Genomic DNA, 22,600 nt, shown 5'->3' with positions numbered 1-22,600 from the left:
TTTGCTCATAAAAAACAGCCAAAAAACATTCTCGATAGCTAGAAGAATAACTCCATTATTAAGTTTTCAAAGAAATATAGAGTTTTATATATAGCTGAACTATTAACAGGTTTTTAAAATGGAAAAAATGACCTTATTCTACAAATAAACGAACTTTCATATATTCTATCATTTACCACACAGCTACTAAATAAAGTAACAAGTCAAGCCTCAGGGATAAAATGAAGCATGACTACTATATGATTCTCAGCATTAAGGATGCTACAAGCTAGTGAGAGGGAAAAAAAATATGAACAAGTAATAAGAATATGTAAAAAATGCTATACAGAGTTGTATACTAAATACAATGATAACAAGTGTAAAGAACAATGGGACTTTGTTTCTTTTTTCACATTTATAAAAGTCAAAAACTTAGCAAGAAAAAAAAACTAACTTCCAAGTAATGGATAAATAATAACAAAACAGAAAACTTTCTTACTTGGAAAATCCTTTCCATCTGGATAGTAATATTCTGTGAATTCTATATAGACAGCTGACATTTCTTGAGGAAGATACAGGGATTTCTTATTGCAAGAAATCATACTTTTGGGAGAAGAACGACACTGTTCTGCTGTAGAGACCTGAAAAAATAATTAAGTATACTGAAGTAACACTGAATAAATCTCTTCCCAAATAATTTATGACACATGGGCATCACTTCAAACTCCTAAAACTACTTCATAATTTATTAATGGTTAATTTCCAATGTAAACTTTATTATGTATTTAACTTCACATTAGATTATTTTTAATAATTCACATTTTATTATTTTTAATACCAATCAACTATTCAGAAAACCTATAACCTCTTTGAAGTCTTCTCAGTTACAAAATCAACTCTTTATTAAGGCCCTTACAAACTTATCATGTGAAGCCTTAAAATATCAGAGTATTTCTGTAACAGAAGTAAATAAATGGGAAAGTCAGGACACAGATCTAAGTCCCCAAGAACAGACTGCTTCCCTGGTAGGTACTTTAGAGTAATTCGTTACCACAATTTATTATGATGAAAAGTAATTTAGCTATATGCAGAGTTTCAGTCTGGGATAATAAAAAAATTATAGAAATAGAAAATGGTGATGGTTGTACAAGTATGTGCATAAGTAATGCAAATGAATGCACAATTAAAAATAGCTAACATGTGATCAAGTCATTGTGCTGTACAATTGAAACTAATAGTAATGTTACGTGTCACTTATACCTCGATTTTAAAAAATGGTTGAAATGGCAAATTTCATGTTATGCATATTTTACATTAAAAATTAACTTAAAAATAATATAACTACAAATTCTTCTGTCAAATAGTTTGATCACTTTATTATTGTCTAAAAAGACTATGAGTTTTAAGGTTCTTGCTACACTTTTTCAATCTCCCCGCAAAATAGTGAATTTACATAAAAAATGTATATACTAATTCCCACCAAAGCTCAACCAATAGTTTTATCAATTTCATTTATTTGTACTTGTTTAGTATATATCCAGGGATGTATCTCAAGGTTATTTTTTTTCATTCATTCAACAAACATGTATATTTTTCATATGAAGTAGGCTATTTTTTTTCAGTTTAGGTTTCCTCTTGTATAAATTGCTAATAAAGCCTTTTGAATCCTTGTATGTCTTTATAAATTTAAGTCAGTTCTTTGCATTATCCAATTAAGAAGCTTTTCTCTGCATACATGGAAGCAAATCCTTAACTCAAAGTATCAATTTACTTTAATAGACAGTAGCTTACTTCCTTTTTCCTTCAATAGTTAAAAAGTTATGCAAATTGACATAAACATACTATTTTCTTTCAGTTATTTTTGTTTTGCTCTGGTGTATTTGTGCATGTAGGATTTCTTTACTGTATTTCACCCTCAGCTACTTGGGATTATAGGTGATTCCTCTCTCCTATTTCTATATGAATTTATTTACATCTTCTAGCTTCATATAAAATACAGAATATATATGGAATGTAAAACAAGAAGCCACTGTACAATAAGAAAATAATGTGTAATTGAGGTTTCTTAAAATTGGCACTACTGACATTTGGGGCCAAGATAATTCTTGGTTGCGGCACTGCTAACCACGTCCAGTGCATTGTCAGATGTTTAGCAGCATCACTGGTCTCTACCCACTATTTGTCAGCAACAACCTCCTCCAGTTGTGACAATCAAAGAAGTCCTCAGACATTGGCAAACGTCCCCTGGGTTATAAAATCAATCCCAGTTGAAAACTACTGAGTAAAAGAAAAAGTTTCAGATAAAACTAAGTCTCAAGGCCACAGACTTATCAAAATGAACCAGAACAATTCATAAATGATAACATGTATCTGAAATTGTTTATTTTTAAAGAATGTTCTATTCTATTATGTTAGTCTCGAGGACTGAAATATTAGACCATATTGTATGATTACAGCCTGAACAATATAAATGGACAGAATTCCTAGCCATGAAATTACATTCAAAAGATAGCCAATACTCAGTAGTTCAATAAGGCAAAAAAAATATTTTAGTTTCTTCCACTAAGAGCGCTGTGTAATAAGGAATTTGGCCTCCTAAGAGAGGTCTGGCCTTTGTTCCTGCTTCTGGGATGTGTTTCTAAATTTTTAGAATTCCCTATTCATGGTAGATCCCTGGGACACCTGATAGTCTATGTGTACAATGATGACTAAGTGTGGGGCTGGCTGTATTTGATAGTCTTAGTAGTTTTCAGAGAATGGAGGCTTTGGGTCACCTGGTATCTATTAATGACTGAGTTCATCTATGAGGGTAATACTTCATGTATATTGTTATGTATACTTCATGTATATTGTTCCCTGTGTCCTGAGGACAAGGAAGTTCCACATTTGGAACCCTCCTAGCCCAATCCAGGTTCTCTTCCTATGGCTGAACCCAATTTATATCCTTCCCCTGTAATAAATGTAATTCTTAGTATAAATGTGCTTCTTAGCGTAACTTATTTCAATGAGTTCTATGATTTAATCCAATGAATTCTTGAATCTGCAGGTGGCTTAGGGGAGTCTCCTGAACTTGCAGTTGCTGTCAGAAGTCGTGAAGATTTGGCAGTCTGGAGGACTATGCTCTTAACCTCACAGTTTGGTTAATTCTGCATAACCATGTAAACAAAAATTAATGAACAGATATTTTCTATCCTGTCTAATTTAGCCATTTCACAAAACTGGCCACGATGTTTTTAAATAAAATAGTGGTATTAGTTTACAAGAGTGCTTGTGGGGTATCTGGGCGGCTCAGTCATTTAAGAGTCTGGCTCAGATCATGATCTCATGGTTGTGTGATCAAGCCACACACACTCTGTGCTGACAGCGCGGAGCCTACCTGGGATTCTCTCTCTCTCAAAATAAATTAATAAATATTTAAAATAAAATACAAGTTGTTTGCAGAAGATGTTTTATCAGACGATTTAATTAAAAATGAAGCATACCTGGTATATATTGAAATCTGCAAGTCTAACCACAACAGAACTAGACATTAACTTAGCTTTGGACTGCTGAGATAATACTGAAGGTGCTCTGGAAGTCCCTTTTAGAGCTGAGTCTTTCTCTGTAGGAAATAAAAAAACTTTCAATCTATGGCAAATTATTTTTAATAATCACTTTTTTGCTATGAAGACAGCTACTAGAAATATACATGAACTCTAATTTGTCGAATAAAATAATATATGTGAAAATACTTTATATATAAACTGATGCAGGAATTTAAGTTATTATAATGATTATTCTTCTTTTGTGTAATTATTCTTAAACACGAATTATACTCACATCACATTTAAGGTATTCTTATACAATAACTTTTACAAGAAATTCTGTTTAAAAAGAGAGACCTATCAGCTATTTAACAATCTCAAACATTGTACATGGGTATTATTATTATTGCTCATGTTAATTTAAAAGGTGCTTTGGTCCATAAGCCTAAGGTCTAAATAAGGTGTAGAATTTTTAGACATTATTTAAAGTTAATACTTATTTACAGAAGATATCCTATCATGATCACACAGACACACAGACACACAGACCGACAGACACACACACACACACACACACACACAATCAGGGGAATGCCATAATGTTGTTATAGGTAAAATACCTGTTTGTGTGTGCTGGGGAGAGGCATGTGTTGGGGATTTAGGAGGTGAACCTACATTATGATCCTTTACAGCCTGCTTAAGCATTTCAACGTTGCACTCAAATTCATGTAACAACTCGTTGGCCCATCCATTTTTTGTTTTGGTTGCATCACTAAAATACATCCAATGATTACAACTATCTCCTATAAAATGAATGACAAGTATTTCACTGAAAAATGCACAATTTTCATTTATTTTATTATAGCAATGATTCTAATTAGATTTTATTTTCTAAAGGATTTTTTCTCAAGGGAGCAGGGTTCACCTAAAAGAGATTTTAATCTTCCTAGAAAATATGAGCAAAACATATAAAGCGCATGCAAAATTGTCAAAAGGACATTATCTAAAAGGTTTCTGTCAAAAATCAACCATTAGTAGAACATCACTCAAAGTTTCAATTACAAATAGTACTGCTGGTCAACCTTCAGTGAATGCTCAAGTATCTAACATACCTTCATTAGAAACACAGAAAATACTACCAGGAAAAAAGGCCTCTCATCAAAGATTTGTTGTAAAGTGACAAAACCTATCCTTAAAATGATGAGGATTATTAAAACACTTAAGAAACCAATAAAATTTCTCAAGATGGACATCAGGCATAAAGATATATCTACACCTATATAAAAATCTTGGGAAGTAAAATAAAAAATTAGGATTATTAGGTTTCTGTGGAGCAAAAACTGAGAAAAGTAATATGTACGTAAAAGTGTTCAGAAAATATTGTGTCCACCCAGAGACGCTATCTTTGGGTGGCGCCTGAGTAGCTTAGTCAGTTAAATGTCTGACTCTTAATTTTGACTCAGGTCATGATCTTCATCTTGAAATTCTCTTTACCCCTCCCTCTCTCTCTGCCCTCTCCTGCTTGCACGCATTCATGGACACTCTCTTAAAATAAATAAATAACTTAAAAAAATAAATAAAATCTACTTTATGACTGAGTTTCACCTTCCATAATATGAATCATTTCTGTAGTTAAAAATACTTTACATATATATAAGTAACTTACAAATCAGGAAAACAGAATATACAACAAAACCTTCAAACAAAAACCAAACAAATAGTATATAACCTTTATATTCTATCAGGCACACATACAGAAATAACAAACAGAAGGAGGTGTAAATTTGTGAAGAGAAAAATTTTGTAACTTCCTTAATGTCTTGGAAAAATCATTAAACCTTGTTTTTCTTATTTTTGTGAATTAAAAAAAAAGTCACACATCACCAAAATGCAGAGATGAGCGTAAGGTCAAATTACTTAATTTGGACATAACCTTACAAGCTTTTTGTTTTTTTTTTATTATTTGGGAGGAAAAATCTATCAATATTTAATTATTAAAAAGTCTATTAATGTATCACTTCTCGGCCTTTTGGCTAAGATCACATGTAAAAAGTCTATTAATGAAATTTAGAAAAGACAGAAAAGTTTTTTAAAAAGTGCCTCGGGGGCGCCTGGGTGGCTTAGTCAGTTAAGCATCCGACTTTCCCTTAGGTCATGATCTCGCGGTTCATGGGTTCGGGCCCCGCGTCGGGCTCTGTGCTGACTGCCAGCTCAGAGGCTGGAGCCTGTTTCAGTCTGTGACTCTCTCTCTCTCTGATCCTCCCTGCTCACGCTGTCTCTCTCCCTCTCCTAAAAATAAACTAAGAACATTAAAAAATTAATTAATTAATTAAGTAAATAAAAAGTGCCTCGAATCCTACTACATGGCTGAAATCCTTCTTATCCTTAGGGAATCAGCTTAGTGCAGACATTCATGACCTAACTCACTTGCACCAAGCTACATCCCATGCACTCCAGTGGAACTGCCTCTCCCAGTGGGACTTGTCTCAGCCCTAGCACAGCAAATCCTCTTCCCCAAAAGATCAACCCAAAGCCCTGTTCACACTGTCTCCCTACATGGGAATTTTGCAGAGCCTCGGTGCCAGCTGCAATGCCAACAGGCCTCATTTCACAAGCAGACCAGAACACACTTAGTTAAAATGTGCCATATTCAGGCCAGGGACTAATCACTGCCAACGAGAGGCAAAGAGAACCTCTGTAGACAACTGGCCTGATGGATAAAGTGGCTAGGAAACAACAGCAAAACACACGCAGCACATATTGGAGACACTCCCAGAAGCAGTAGGACCTGGGGAACAGGGGACACGACAAAGCAGTGCACCCCATGACCTCTTCTCCATAAGGCCATTACCCTCAGTAATAGGAGATGTAGCTGACTTTCCTAACACAGAGAAAGAGGCACAGAGACTTAGACAAAATGAAAAGACAGAAAAATCTATCCCAAATGAGAACAGGACAGGACACGGCCAGAGATCTAAAAGAAACAGATACAAGTAGCAAGCCAGATTGAGAATTTAAAGTAACGATTATAAAGATATTCACTGGACTTGAGAAAAGAGGAGACCATTAGTGAGACCCTTAACAAAGAGATATGGAATGACATAGCAGAGATAAAGGGCTCTATAAACAAAATGTGAAATACATTTGATAGAATAAGCAGCAGGAAGGAAGAAATGGGAAAAAAAATTAGTGACCGAGAAGACAAATTAATGGAAAGGAATCAAGCATAACAAAAGAGAAAAAAATATGCAAAATGAGAACAGACTTAGGAAACTCAGTGACTCGATCAAATATAATATTATAGGAGAGAATAGGGCAGAAAATTTATTTGAAGAAATAAAAGCTAAAAATTTCCCTAATCTCAGAAAGAAAACATATCCAGGTCCAGAAGGCAAAGAGAACTCCCATCAAACTCAACAAAAGCAGATCCACACCAAGACAAATTTAATTAAACTGACAAAAATAATAGTGATAAAGAAAAAAATTTTAAAGCAGCAAGACAAAAGAAAACAGTAACTTACAAGGGAATACCCAGATGGGTACCAGGAGATTTTTCAGAATAAACTTTTCAAGCAAGATGTTAGTGGTATTATTCAAAGTTCTGAATTGGAAAAATCTGCAGTTGAGAATACTCAAAACTAAAGAAGTTCATGACCACTAAACCAGCCCAGCAAGAAATATTAAAGGAGACACATTAAATGGAAAAGAGAAACCAAAGTGACAGTATGAAGGTAGAAAACACAAAGACAGCAAAAATGAATGTTTCTGTAAAAAATCAGTCATGGAACTCACAAAATAAAAGACTAGAAAATATAAAAACATATATATAAAGTGTGGAGAGTAAAGGAGTAGGAATGGGATCAAATCTAAATGACCAAGTTAATATAGACAGCTATCTGCAAAAGAGGTTATATACAAAGCTAATGGTAACCAAATCATAAACCAATAATAAATATGCAAAGAAAAAAGAAAGAAATCCAAACATATCACTAAAGAAAATCAGGAAACCATGAAAGAGAGACAAAAGAAGATAGGAGAAAATCATCAGAAATAACCACAAAACAAATTATAAAATGACAATGAATACATATCTATAAATAATTACTTTGAATGTAAATGCACTAAGCACTTCCATCAAAAGACACAGTGTGACAGAATGCATAAAAAGAACAAGATACATCTACATGCTGCCAACAAGAGACTCATCTTACACCGAACGACACCAGCAAATTCTAAATGAAGGGGTGGAAAAACACCTACCATGCAAATGGATATCAAAAAAAGCCAGAGGAGTAATACTTATATCACACAAAACAGGCTTTAAAACAAAGACTTTAAGGAGCGCCTGGATGGCTTAGTCAGTTAAGCATCCGACTTCGGCTCAGGTCATGATCTCATGGTTTGTGGGTTCAAGCCCTGTGTCGGGCTCTGTGCTGACAGCTAGCTCAAAGCCTGGAGTCTGTTTCAGATTATGTGTCTCCCTCTCTCTCTGACCCTCCACTGCTCATGCTGTCTCTCTCTCTCTCAGAAATAAATAAAACATTTTCAAAAATTTTTTAAAAAAACAAAGACTTTACAAAGAGACAAAGAAGGACACTATATAATCAAAAAGGGAACAATTCAACAATTAGATATAACAATTATAAATATTTATGTTCCCACACAGTAGCACCCAAATACAAAAAACAGTTAATAACAAAAAATAAAGGAACTAATCAATATTAATACAATATCATTAGGGGACTTAAACATCAATGGACAGACCAAGTAAATAGAAAATCAATGAGAAAATAATGGCTTTGAATGACAAACTGGAACAGATGAATTTAATAGATATATTCAGAAAATTCCATCCTAAAACAACAGAATACACATACTTTTCAAGCGCACATGGAATACTGTACAAAATTAGATCTCAATGAATTCAAAAAGAATGAAGTCATACCAGGAATCTTTTCTGACCACAATGCTATGAAACTAGAGGTCAACCACAAGAAAAAATCTGGAAAGAGCACAAATACATGGAAGTTAAATAGCATGCTACTGAACAATGAATGGGTCAACCAGAAAATGAAAGAAGAAATAAACAAGTACATGGAAGCAAATGAAAATGAAAATACAATAGCCCAAAACTTTTGGGATGCAGCAAAAGTAGTTGCAAAGGAAAGGTTTATCGCAAAATCTGTCTCAAGAAGTAAGAAAAATCTCAAATAGGCAATCTAACCTTACATCTAAAAGATCTTGGAAAAAGAAGAAAGAACAAAACCCCAACCAGTAGAAAGAAGGACATATAAAGATTAGAGCAGAAATAAGTGATATAGAAAAACAAACAAAACCACAATAGAACAGATCAATGAAACCAGGAGCTACTTCTTTGAAATAAATCAATAGAATTGACAGATCTCTAGCCAGACTTATCAAGAAAAAAGACAAACAAGCCTCAAATAAATAAAATCACAAATGAGAGAGTAGAAATAACCAAGACCACAGAAATTACTAGAGAACATTATGAAACACTATATGCCAACAAATTGTGGACAACCTAAAAGAAATGGATAAATTCCTAGAAATATATAAACTATTAAAACTTAAACAGGAAGAAAAAGAAAATTTGAAAGATCAATAAGCAGCAATGAAATTGAATCAGTAATCAAAAAACTCCCAACAAACAAAAGTCCAGGACAAGATGGCTTCACAGGTAAATTCTAACAAACATTTAAAGAGTTAATACCTATTCTTCTTAGACTATTCCAAAAAGTAGGAAAGAAAGGAAAGTTCCAAATTCATATTACAAAGCCATCATTACCTTGATACCAAAACCAAATAAAGATACCACTGAAAAAGAGAAGTATAAGCCAATATCCCTGATGAACACAGATGTAAAAATCTTCAACAATATACTAGCAAACTGAATTCTTTAGTTTAATATGATTTATTGTTAAATTGGCTTCCATAAAACACCCAGTGCTCATCCGAAAGAGTGCCCTCAATGCCCACGACACACATTCCCCTCTCTCCCAACCTCCATCAACCCTCAGTTTGCTTTCTGTGTTTGAGAGTCTCTTATGGTCTAGCAAACTAAATTCAACAATGCATTAGAAAAATCATTCACCACAATAAAGTAGAGATTTACTCCTGGGTTGCAAGGGTGGTTCAATATTTGCAAATCAATCAACGTGAAACATCATATCAATAAAAGATAAAAACCGTATGATCATTTCAATAGATTCAGAAAAACCATTTGACACAGTACAACATCCATTCATTATAAAAAAAAAAGCCCTCATCAAAGTAGTGGAGGGAACATACCTCAACATAATGAAGGCCATATATGAAACACCCACAGCAAACAACATTTTTAAAGGGGAAAAACTGAGAGATTTTCCCCTAAGGTCAGGAACAAAACAAGGATGTCAACTCTCACCATGTTTACTCAATGCAGTACTGAGTGTCTTAGCCATGCATCAGACAATAAAAAGAAATAAAGAGCATCCAAATCAGTAAGAAAGATATAAAACTTCCACTATCTGCAGATGACATGATAACATATATAGAAAACCCAAAGGACTCCAGCAAAATCTGCTATAACTGATCAACAAATTCAATACAGTTGGAGGATTAAAAAAAAAATCAATGTATAGAAATCTGTTGTATTTCTATACACCAATAATGTATAGCAGGAAAAGAAGTCAAAGAATTAATTCTATTTACAATTGCACTAAAAACCGTAAGATACCTAGGAATAAACTTAACCAAAGAAGTGAAGGACCTGTACTCTGAAAACTATACAACAATGATGAAAGAAATGGAAGATGACACAAAGAAATGGAAATACATTTCATGCTCATGGATTAGAAGAACAAGTATTGTTAAAATGTCTATAATACCCAAAGCAATCTACACATTTAATAAAATTCCTATCAAAAATACCAACAGTATTTTTCCCAGAACTAGAACAAACAATCCTAAAATCTGTATGGGACCACAAAAGACCTCGAAGAGCCAAAGCAATCTTGTAAAAGAAAAGCAAAGCTAGAGGGATCACAACTCGAGACCTCCAAGTTATACTACAAAGCTGTAGTAATCAAAACCGTATGGTACCAGCACAAAAATGGATACACCGATATATGCAGCAGAATAAAAAACCTCCGGTTTTGAATCCCAGCTGTGCACCAAAAAAAAGACACAAGCGAGTTTTGACACAGGGCTAACTCTACTTTGTAAGGGCTGCCTGAATAGCAGGGGTTGGGATCCCCAGACCAGGGACGAGAGACTGGGCAGTGCCATTCTCGCCCCAACAACAACACGGTAGGAATTCAGAGAGCAACACTGAAGGGGAGAGGTGAGCACCCGCTTACAGGAACACCCTCCCACCCTGTGCCTGCCAACTGCTTATCTCCTGGGGCAGGATGGACTCTGAGCCAGGGCAGCTAGACGTAGCCTCTCCTCCAGACCAGCAGAGCCACCATCCCCCAGGCACCAACAGACAACTCTTTTTTCTTTTGGAATCAGGATAATAGTTTCTGATTTGTTTTTTTTGTCATTTTCTTTTATCTTTGTTTATCAAGCTTTTTTTATTCTTTTCCTTTCTTTTCTCTTTTCTTCTACTTTCTTTTTTTCCTTCCTTTCTTTTTCGTTAGAATCAGCTTTACAGTTTTTTGATTCTCTGCTTGGTTTTTTCTGTTCCCTTTCCTTTTCTCATTTTATGGAATCAGGCTTCGCCCAACCTCTTTTTTTCCCAGGTTACTTCAACAAACAAATCAAAACACACCTAGTTAAAGGTCTAAACACTGCATCACTGCAAGCAAGGAGCTCTGCAGAGAAATGACCAGTGAGAAAGTGCTATCAAAACACAACAGCAAAGTACATATAGCCTATACCCGAAACACAATCTGGAGTACCAGGTCCCGGACAGTGTATGACCCCTTTTTAATATACGAGTAATCTCAGTTGCAGGAATCATAACAAGCTTTTAAAGCATGCAAAGACAGAACCTTAGTCAAAGTGACAAGATGGAGCAATTCTCCCTGAAAGAAAGTTCAAGAAGAAATCATAACCAGGGATTTTTAACACAGATACAAACAATACATCTGAACAAGAATTTAGAACAACAGTCATAAGACAACTAGCTAGGCTTTAAAAAAGCATAGAAGACACCAGAGAAACCCCTGCTGCAGAGATCAAAGACCTAAGAACTAGTCACAGTGAATTAAGAAATAATTCTTAACTGGGGCGCCTGGGTGGCTCAGTCGGTTAAGTGTCCAACTTCAGCTCAGGTCATGATCTCACAGTTTGTGGGTTTGAGCCCCACGTTGGGCTCTGTGCTGACAGCTGGCTCAGAGTCTGGAACCTGTTTCAGATTCTGTGTTTCCCTCTCTCTCTGACCCTCCCCTGTTCATGCTGTTTCTTTCTCTCTCTCTCTCTCAGAAATAAATAAAACATAAAAAAAAAAAGAAATACTGTAACTGAGATGCAAAATAAACTAGACACAGTGACAGTGAACACTGAAAAAGCAGAGAATAGGCGAAATAGAAGATAAAATTAGGAAAACAATGAAGCTGAAAAAAGAGGGAAATTACTACATCACAAGGGGAGATTTAGAAAACTAAGTGTCTCCATGAAACAAAACAAAATCTGTATCATGGGAGTGCCAGAAGAAAAGCAAGAAAAAGGGAGAGAAGGTTTTATGAACAAATTACAGCTGAGAAGTTCCCTAATCTGGGGAAAGAAACAGCCATCCAAGTTCAAGAGGCACATGGAACTCCCTTCAAAACCAACAAAAACAGATCAACACCATGACATACCATAGTGAGACTTGCAAAATAAAAGGATAGAGCCAAGATGTGCTGATAGCTAAGTATCCATCAATTGATGAATGAATAAAGGAAGATGTGGTATAGATCTATAATGGAATATTATCAGCCATAAAAAAGAAAGAAACATTGTCATTTGCAAGGATTGGATGGAGCCGGAAAGTATAATGCTAACCAAAATAAGACAAAGACAAATACCATGTGATTTCACTCATGTGAAATTTAAGAAGGAAAACAAGCAGCAAAAGGGAAAAAAAGATATATTAAGAAACAGACTCTTAATTGTAGAGAACAAACTGATGGGAGAGGGGGTGGATGGTGGTTGCATGAAATAAGTGATGGGGATTAAGGAGTGCACTTGTCATGATAAGTACCGAGTAATATACGTAACTGTTGAATCACTATGTTGTACACCTGTAATTAATATAACACTGTATGTTACCTATTAATAAACATAAACACAAATTAAATTAAAACAAAATAATAAAATAAATAAGAAATAAAATGTATTAAATTAAAAATAATAAATACAAAAAGAAATGAGGTAAATTGGCTATATAACTTTAAGGCAAGATTTACTTCTTTACAAGAAATTGTTATACATACCTGCTTTGTGATAAGGATAATAATCTATAGTTAGCTGTGTAAAAGACAGCTGCATAGCCCCTCCAGTAATACGTCTGTTTGACTCTGGGAAAATAAAAAATTTGGCATTGAAAGAAAGAGAAAGAAACATTAGCAAATATCAGAACCACTTCATTTATCGTACTTGCAGTCCAAGCAGTGATTAACTGTCTCTCTGTTGTCATAAACAATACATTAAAGAATTCAGAAAATGCAACGCAATCTAATTAGTATTACTGAGCCCCTATCATTTGCATTGTACCAAGCTAAAAGACGAGGGTACAAAAAAAACAGAACTTTTATATTTATAGCCCTAACCATATGCCAAACATTGTTTTAATTGCTTTAGGTATACTTATTGATTTGCTCTTCCTCACAAAACTGAGATAAATACTATTATTATTTCCATTTTCCAGACAAGAAAATTGAGACACAAACAGGTTAATTAAATAGATCAAGGTCTTACTAGCCAATAAAACATAGAGCTAATTTTAAACCCAGGAAATGTTAACCACTATCCTATATCATCCTGTCTCTTACTGAAGGGGAGCCTACTGGATTAGGCAGTTGGCCAAAGTCACATAGTTATATTAAGATTAAAAGTAGATCACAACTCAGTGTACCTCCAACATAAAAATCAAATTTTAACACAGCATGGATAAATCAACTGGAAGTATGGAAAAGACAAATTTAGATACTAGGTATGAATGAATATAATTCATTTCACACCTTTCTGGATTTTAGAACAAATCTGTATCATGAGGGAAATATTTTAGTGGAGGAGCTTTCCCCTTAAAAAACATAATTTGGGGCGCCTGGGTGGCTTAGTCGGTTAAGCGTCCGACTTTCGCTTAGGTCATGATCTCACGGTTCGTGGGTTCGAGCCCCGCGTCGGGCTCTGTGCTGACTGCCAGTTCAGAGCCTGGTGCCTGTTTCAGTCTGTGACTCCCTCTCTCTCTGACCCTCCCCTGTTCACGCTGTCTCTCTCTCTCTCTCCTAGAAATAAATAAAACATTAAAAAAATAATAATAATAATTTATTTTATTCTATGAGGGAATATAAAGAGTGAGAAACATAAAAAAAAAAAAGCATGGAAGACACTTGTCTCTATTCTTTTGCTTATTACTTAAACTTGACCCCTTATTTTGTTATTTTGGTTTGTTTTAACTTTTTAATTTTCCTGTCAAATAACTAAAGCAGAAGATATCAACTTTAAGACAAATGACACAAAGGTGGACAAAAGAAAAGACAACAAATCCATCTCTAAACTCCAAATCCTCCTCATCTTTTCCATTCCACCCTTTTATCTGGTCACTGGTACCTGGCTGCCTTATCTGATGAAGACAGAGTAACTTCTGCTAAATATCCAAAGTCAGTCTCAATATGTACTCTCTCAGCTTTAAAAATACAGAGTTAACAATTTTCACAGATGTAGATTGTGATTCAGGTCCGAGGTACAGGGGTCAGCTATAGATATCTCTGTTTTAAAGAGATCCTCAGCTTGATCCTCAATCTCACCAAAGTTTGAGAAACACAATCCTAGAAGTAGGCCCACTCGTAAATCCTTCCAACACTTATGGGCCGGGGACACTCTCCAACAGAGGAAAAGAAATGCAAGTACCCAGATTATGGAACCACAGATTTTTAAAGTGACCAAGAAGAGCTTCCCATTACTCCATTATCTGTGTCTACTAAATAAAGAAAAATAAGAGAAACAAAAGCTAAAAGTAAAGACAAAAAACTTAACTAACTGGAATTTGGCTTCCTAACCAAATTTTGGGAGCATTGCTGGAAAAGAAACACAAGAAATGTTAAACAGCCATACAGTTGTGTTTACATGCAAATGGGGTCAGAAAAAATGCAGATATACCACCATGTGGAAACATATGTACAAATAATTATGAAATGAGTATAGAATAAAATTTAATTTATAATTTCAAAATTATTAAAAAGTTAATTCAAAGGCAAGTCTAAGATTTCATCATCCCTTAAGGATGTCATCTATTCAGTCCTTCCATCTATTCAGTTTAAGTTTTCTAAACTTAACTTTACTGTTAGCATCTATAGCTAATAATTAATTGTGCTGAAATGCTAACAACTAAAGCAAAAAAGTTTCATGCCAATATATACTGCTTGAAATTACAACTTTCATCTAAAATTATGACCAGTTATTGTACGAGACATACTATACATTACAAATGATAAACAATCCAGTTTTGTAGGAAATCCTTAAAAAAAATAATCAAAGTATTTTGAAATAAGCAGCTTTTATTACCTTTTTCTTTAGCATGAATATCATCACATATGTGTAGATCTAGATGAGAAATCACTAAATGATGTGAGGTTTCTTTAACATCAAAGTCATTGAATAGTTTCACAATTGCATCATTTAGATCAGGAGCATTTGAAGTCTGTGGTGTCTTCACTTGTTGGGTAGATGGGGCTACTGCAGAGCTCTAAAAGATTCAAAACTGCCTTATCACTACAAGTTAAATATTTGAAATTCCACTAACAAGAAAACTTAAATATCTTTAGTAATAAAGTCATGAAAAATGAGCTAATATATTTTCTATTCTATCAATGACTCAATTCCCCAAAAATATTTTCTGAATTATGTGGGAATAAAATTAAATCTAAAAATTGGAAAACTATACACAATTTGAATATGAAACCAATATATGTTTAAAATATTTGAACAGTTATTATCTACACATATATAGCCCTTATTTTAGAAAATATATTAACTGATAAAGGCAGCTTCTTCAAATAGTATTAGCTCCACATATTAAAAAAGAAATAAATGTGAGCACTGTATACATCAGTTGTGTTCACTATTATATATCCTATAGAAATAGATGACTTCTTTGTAAAAGTGTTTGTGATATCATGTAATACTGTAAGTGCTCTGATACATCTCCAAAGAGATGTATCTTTGAACTTGGAAGCAGCCAGAAAGCAGAAGAGATTTATAAAAGACTGTGAATTCAAATTCTTTTCTCCCCAAAGTGAAGAAGTATAGAATACTGCTAAAGCATAAAGACTTATGTGAACCTAGTAGCCTAAAATTATTCTATATATGTAAGTGTATGGTAAGATCACCTGATCTATAAGCTGCAGAACTGTACATGAAACTTTTTGGTAATAATTAACAAAATGAAGACCAAATTTTTCATAAAAAATATTAAAGAGTTTCTAATTAAGAACAATTCACTAATAAAATATAGTTAGTTATGTATGAAAAATTAAAGTATATATATTTTGTATATATATATTTACACATTATCTATTAAGAACTATCTCTAAATAAATTTCAAAATATACTAAGTGAGAATCTCTCAAAGAAAATGATTGGGACCCACAGCAATTAAAGAAAAGGAAAGATGAGGGGCGCCTGGGTGGCTTAGTCGGTTAAGCGTCCGACTTTCGCTTAGGTCATGATCTCGCGGTTCGTGGGTTCGAGCCCCGCGTCGGGCTCTGTGCTGACTGCCAGCTCAGAGCCTGGAGCCTGTTTCAGTCTGTGACTCCCTCTCTCTCTGACCCTCCCCTGCTCATGCTGTCTCTCTCTCTCTCTCTCCTAGAAATAAATAAAACATTAAAAAAATAAAATAAAATAAAATAAAGAAAGAAAAGGAAAGATGAAATATAATCGTGAAGCCTTAAATTCTAGGAGGCTCAAGAAAAATTATTTTACTAAATAACTGTCAAACTAGTTTCCATAAGAAAAATCTCTTATTATGTTCTTCTACTTTCAAAGCCTAAGAGGCTACTATTTTTTGTCTATGACAGTACTATTTTGAAGGAAAACATCACCTTATATTTCTTTAATGTTTTATGTTGTTCATCAACATAAATACTGATATAAATAAAACATACACATTACTCTCCGTACAAACCTTTCTCTTAATGTTATGGTATATTCAGTTTTTACATGTTGTTTTGGGGGGGGATGGAAGGAATGGGCCTTTATAAACTCTTTTGCCTGATGAATAATCTTAACATTTCTTGGTTTTCTGTGTATTCCCTTTTCGAGAAGGAAAGGATGAAGCTAATCAAATATTTATGATACAAGATGGCTGTCAAGTTCTCAGGCTGAGCAAAGGAACACTGTCAACGACTTTACTCTCTAATCCACTCTCTTGGTCTTCAAATTATCAGGACATTCTATATGATACCTAAAGTAGTAATGTGCCAACTACCACCCAAGAAAGAAACTTGATGGTAATGTGAATGGTTAAGTAAATTTACCATGAAATGTTAGGGAGCAACCAAAAATAATAATTACAAAGATTAACAACACAGAAGAAAACTGTATATATCCACTTAATACACACTTACTAAAACTAGGAAAACTGTAGGTGCTTAGGCAAAATACATTTAAGAAAATACCTCAAAATGCTAACACTGATTTTATTATGGTGACTGGATTACAGAACTTTGTTCTTTTTCTAGTTTCCTAATCTGTCATAATCTATATAAATATATCCACATATTGTATAAAGACCCACAGTAACATCAAAACTTTGTGTATTAGCCTTTCATTTCAATTACCAGCTCTGTTACTGATATCCTAAACTACATAAATCTTCACTGTCAACCTTGATAGACTAGTGTTCATGCTTATGATGGTAACACTTAAAATATTACTTCCTCTACTCCTTTATATTCTTTCAGTTTTCAAAATGGAACTCATTATTATCTTTTTTTTTTTTTTTTTGCCTTATCTCCCTTAATCAAAACTGCTTCCTTCTTCTGTATTCCCTTTACTGGCTAATGGAACTACAAATTATCATTTGAAAATCCTCAATTTTGTTCTTCATCCTCAACTGATGAAAAATTCAGATATCTCTCCCCAATTTGGTTTGTAGATTTCTTCTTTCAAACCATTACCAGAGGTTCAAGTTCACCCCTTCTTTAGACTGGTAATCTTTCTCTTCTTCAGTCCATCCACTATAATACCACCAAGTGTTACTTGATTGTCCTTTCGTACCTAAAAACTGTAAGTGGCTTCCATATGCCTACAGGAAAAAGTCCAAATTCTTCAACATATAATGAATGCCCTTTACATCTAGTCACCACATACTTCTTCCTGAACTCAGGCTACCTGCCCAAGAAAATTATTCTGTGTTACAGTTCAGTGTTCTGTTCATCAAACTTAAAATCAGGTTCTCCTAGAGAATTATGAAGCTATTTCATTGGTTAAATATTATTTATTGGTAGAATGATAAAAGGGTCAGCATCAATTCTTTATTTCTTTTTATGACTAAAATCTCTAGAAAACTATTCATATAAATAGGTAGATTAGAATGAAAATGAGTTTTATTTTAGCAATATGCCATGATTCTTTGAACTGCAAAGTACGTGCCAGGATTCATGAAATGATCTTTAAAAAATTATTTTTTTAATTATTTATTTCTGAGAGAGAGAGAGACGGCGTGAGCAGGGGAGAGTCAGAGAGAGAGGGAGACACAGAATCTGAAACAGTCTCCAGGCTCTGAGCTGGCTGTCAGCACAGAGACTGACGTGGGGCTCGGGGCTCGAACCCATGAACTGCGAGATCATGACCTGAGCCATGGTTGGACGCTTAACCGACTGAGCCACCCAGATGCCCCTAAAGAATTATTTTTAATAATCTAATAGCTGACATTTATAGATCCTCCTTCAAATGTGTTGAAAGCAAAGAAGGGTAGTGGAAATCACCTGACTTGTTACTCTGTCATTCATTAGTCATACACTTCCAACATGAGTAACAGTAATTCAAATTACCTCTTTCTTGTTACCCCAAACCTTTTAAGTTTTTCCTCCCTCCTCTTACTGGACAATCCATCATAGTAAGAATGAGTAAAAAATAAGAAGGTGGCCTTTCATTTGTCAAGCAGGGTAAGAGTTTGGGAAAGGGAGAATGAATCCAGCATTTTAACATAAGTACATTCTTATGTTAAAGATAAAGATAAAGAGAACACAATACATCAAAGTGGTATATGTAGAAGCCAATTTCCTCAAAACCTGGACAGATGTTGTATATCAGAGAAGTTTGTGTAAGTAACTATCAAAAACACTGCTCTTAAAACACCAAACTCCTTATTTTTATCAGAAAACACCATGCAATACACTTTTGCAGATTCTATTCCCTCATCTGAAATATCCTTTCCCTCAGTTGTAAACTTCTAATTTTTAAGACTAATTTCATTATCCTCTTTGTGAAGCCTTCCCAAGCTATGCAAGCAGTTAACTAAAACTTCTCTATGCTTCTATGGTCCCTTCACTCCCCTTTTTAATTTTGTACTCCATCATTTAGGCTGCACTGCATTGACTTTTTTTTTTTATATTTTTATTTTATTTCTAGGATAGAGAGAGACAGCATGAACAGGGGAGGGTCAGAGAGAGAGGGAGACACAGACTCCGAAACAGGCTCCAGGCTCTGAGCTGGCAGTCAACACAGAGCCCAACGCAGGGCTCGAACCCACGAACCGCGAGATCATGACCTAAGCAAAAGTCGGACGCTTAACCGACTAAGCCACGAGACGCCCCAGCAATGACTTGTTTTATATTTGACTTCCTGTTATACCTTATATCCTGAGTCCCTTGAGGACAGGGTCAGAATATTCATTTTTACATTCACATAGCAGGTAGACAGTAAATAACACCAATTTGATAGTCATAGGATAGCCTAAAGTGTATGCCATTTCCATGTACCAAGCCAGATCACCAACAAGCTATATACCTGAGATATATTACTCTTTTTCTAAAGAAATAGCTTCATAGAAATAGGATTTCACAATATCCCTTTGTTTTTGTTAAGAATAGATACAACACTACAGTTTTGTGTTCAATTTCAGCAATTCCCCACGATTTCACACTTTCTGCCCTATTCTCACATTTCTCCCTTGACTATACCCAGGTTTTTCCTGTTTGCCCTTACTTTAGTAATTAAGTTGTATTTAACTTCCTAAAGAGAAGTGTTTATAACATCAAATACTTTTATGTCATCATTAACTCTAGTGTCTAATACAGAACTCCAAACAAAATAAGCATCCTATACATAGAAACACATATATGCTTTCACAGAAATACCATGTGTAGAAAATTATTACAGTACGATATCTAGATAAAAGATTCTTGTACTATGAGGCACATGGGTGGCTCAGTCAGTTAAGCGTTGAACTCTTGATTTCAGCTGAAGCTGTGATCTCAAGGTTCATGAGCTCAGTTAGTTAAGTGTTGAACTCTTGATTTCAGCTGAAGCTGTGATCTCAAGGTTCATGAGTTCAAGCCCCATGTCAGGTTCTGCACTGACAGCATGGAGCCTGCCCCAAATTCTCTCCTTCTCTCACTGCCCCTCCCTCCCTCTCTTTCTAAATAAATAAATAAATAAATGAAAGATTCTTGGACTCAAGTCTTACAATCTACTTCATATAAAGAAAACAACTACCCGTTTTGATTTTTAAACCATTTACAGGTAAAGTGTTCTTCCTCTTAACTCAAGAGCTTACCTGTGTAGGTTCAGGAGCCATACTCTTTCTTTGTTCTGTTGATTTTTCTATTGCTTCACTAAGAGATTTTGCATATTGTACCATAGCCTTCAACTGGGAATCAGTTAAAACCCATAATAAGTCATCCAATATTAAAACTAACTTTGTTGCAATAACATTGCAGTCCTTTAACTGTAAGAAAAAAATAATTCATAAAATTAAGCCAAGACATTAAACTTACTACGTACAATGTTTTAAAAATGTTTAAAATGTTTGAATGATATCAAATATGGATCCTTCCTTCATTGACCAAATATTTATTGGGTTCCTATACTAAGGAAGAAATATCTCCTTGTATTGGAGCTTTAGTGGTAAAAAAAAAAAAAAGACTGACAAATTCCTGTACCTTAACAGGTGCACATTATGCAAGTATAAGTACTTATATAAATTAATTTTGCATTATTAGCAAGTAAACCATATAATTACTTCTAATAATTGTGCTAATTCTAGTACAGAAAGCATTAAAATTAAATACTGAAATGCAATTGTAACCACATTTCACATTTCAGAATATTGTATTAAGTACTGTCCTCTGAAATTTTTTTTTAATTTTCTTTTTAGTGTTTATTTTTGAGAGACAGAGACAGAGTACAAGTGGGGAAGGGGCAAAGAGAGGGGGAGACACAGAATCCAAAGCAGACTCCAGGCTCTGAGCTGTCAGCACAGAGATGCGGGGCTTGAACTCAGGCGGGGCTCGAACTCAGACGGTGAGATCAGGCATGACCTGAGTGGAAGTCAGACACTCAACTGCCTGAGCCACACAGGAGCCCCTTTACTCTGAATTTTTTTTTCAATTTAATTTACTATATTTATTTGTATCTAATGATACAAAACATTTTGTTGAGACTTTGAGCCATGTTTAAAAAAAATCATGACTCCTTCATTAAATTTCATCACAATCTATAGAGAACTCTCAACTTCTGTTTTCTTTAAGTAACCATCTTCCCTACTTACCCTACTTACTACTAACCATTAATATGTTAATAACCTTCTTCTTTTTTTTTAATGTTTTATTTATTTCTGAGAGAGAGAGACAGGGGAGGGTCAGAGAGAGAGGGAGACACAGAATCCAAAACAGGCTCCAGGCTCTGAGCTAGCTGTCAGTACAGAGCCTGACATGGGGCTCGAACCCATGAACCAAGAGATCATGACCTGAGCCGAAGTCGGACGTTTAACTGACTGAGCCACCCAGGTGCCCCATTAATAACCTGCTAAAGCTAGTAGTTTTGGTGACTTTGGAGGTTATGCAGTTTACCCACAGCAAGATTCAACAGAAGAAATGAAATTATAAGATAGTTAATGTTCAATAATATTTGGCAACTGAGAATCTATTCAACTCATCAAAAGTAAAAATCTAAGTATTAAATCGAAAAGATGGAAAAATTTTACCATTACACTAGATTTTTTTCAAATACTGCTTAAGGCACTCTACTTCCTTCTATTTTGCTTTGTTTCAATATTTCACCTAAAATTATTTAAAATTTCCTCTCAATTCCACTAGTTATTACATGAACCAAAAAGGTAACCCTGTTGACTTACTCTTCTTTTAAGTGTGACTCTGATTTTTGATTGGTTGGTTATTAATCGAACAGGAGCACACATAATTTCAAGGTGTGAACTCTGAGTAGCATCAGCCTCTATTCGAATCATCTGCCAATTTATTTCTTTAAATGTCAAAACCTAAGAAGAACACAGAGATTAGCTTTACTTACTCAGGCAAAACATAATGAGAAACATGTAGGTCTGTAAAAACAAAATAGGTAAATAAAATTTACCTCTTTATTAATTTTCTTATGACACTCTAGATATATTCACTATGCTTTTATTTTTTATTTATTTTTTTAAATATTTTATTTATTTCTAGGAGAGAGAGAGACAGCGTAAGCAGGGGAGGGTCAGAGAGAGAGGGAGTCACAGGCTGAAACAGGCTCCAGGCTCTGAGCTGGCAGTCAGCACAGAGCCCGACGCGGGGCTCGAACCCACGAACCGTGAGATCATGACCTAAGCGAAAGTCGGACGCTTAACCGACTAAGCCACCCAGGTGCCCCTGCTTTTATTTTTTAAAATTGTACAGTTACAACAAATTCAGTAACATATTTTCATTAGTCAGCAACATATATTCACTATTTGT

At 34.6% G+C, this 22,600-nt stretch overlaps 1 protein-coding gene across 2 annotated transcripts in view; it reads right to left on the bottom strand.

The window, feature by feature from the left end:
* UHRF1BP1L (UHRF1 binding protein 1 like) overlaps nt 1-22,600 on the bottom strand; it is a 106,739-nt gene that overhangs the window by 34,980 nt on the left and 49,159 nt on the right. For both annotated transcript variants that reach the window (XM_039245589.1, XM_039245588.1), the window contains 7 exons: nt 22,009-22,149; nt 20,431-20,601; nt 15,216-15,396; nt 12,923-13,006; nt 4,124-4,306; nt 3,462-3,580; nt 479-620 (listed from right to left, as the gene is read on the bottom strand). In XM_039245589.1, coding sequence (XP_039101520.1) covers nt 479-620; nt 3,462-3,580; nt 4,124-4,306; nt 12,923-13,006; nt 15,216-15,396; nt 20,431-20,601; nt 22,009-22,149 — 1,021 coding nt within the window. The remainder of the gene's footprint in view (nt 1-478; nt 621-3,461; nt 3,581-4,123; nt 4,307-12,922; nt 13,007-15,215; nt 15,397-20,430; nt 20,602-22,008; nt 22,150-22,600) is intronic.

This window comes from Hyaena hyaena, unplaced genomic scaffold (assembly GCF_003009895.1).
Source record: "Hyaena hyaena isolate Hyena2069 unplaced genomic scaffold, ASM300989v1 scaffold_261, whole genome shotgun sequence".
Taxonomy (NCBI): Eukaryota; Metazoa; Chordata; class Mammalia; order Carnivora; family Hyaenidae; genus Hyaena; species Hyaena hyaena.
The sequence above is the reverse complement of the archived record's forward strand: the minus strand, read 5'-3'. Positions and strand labels throughout refer to the sequence as shown.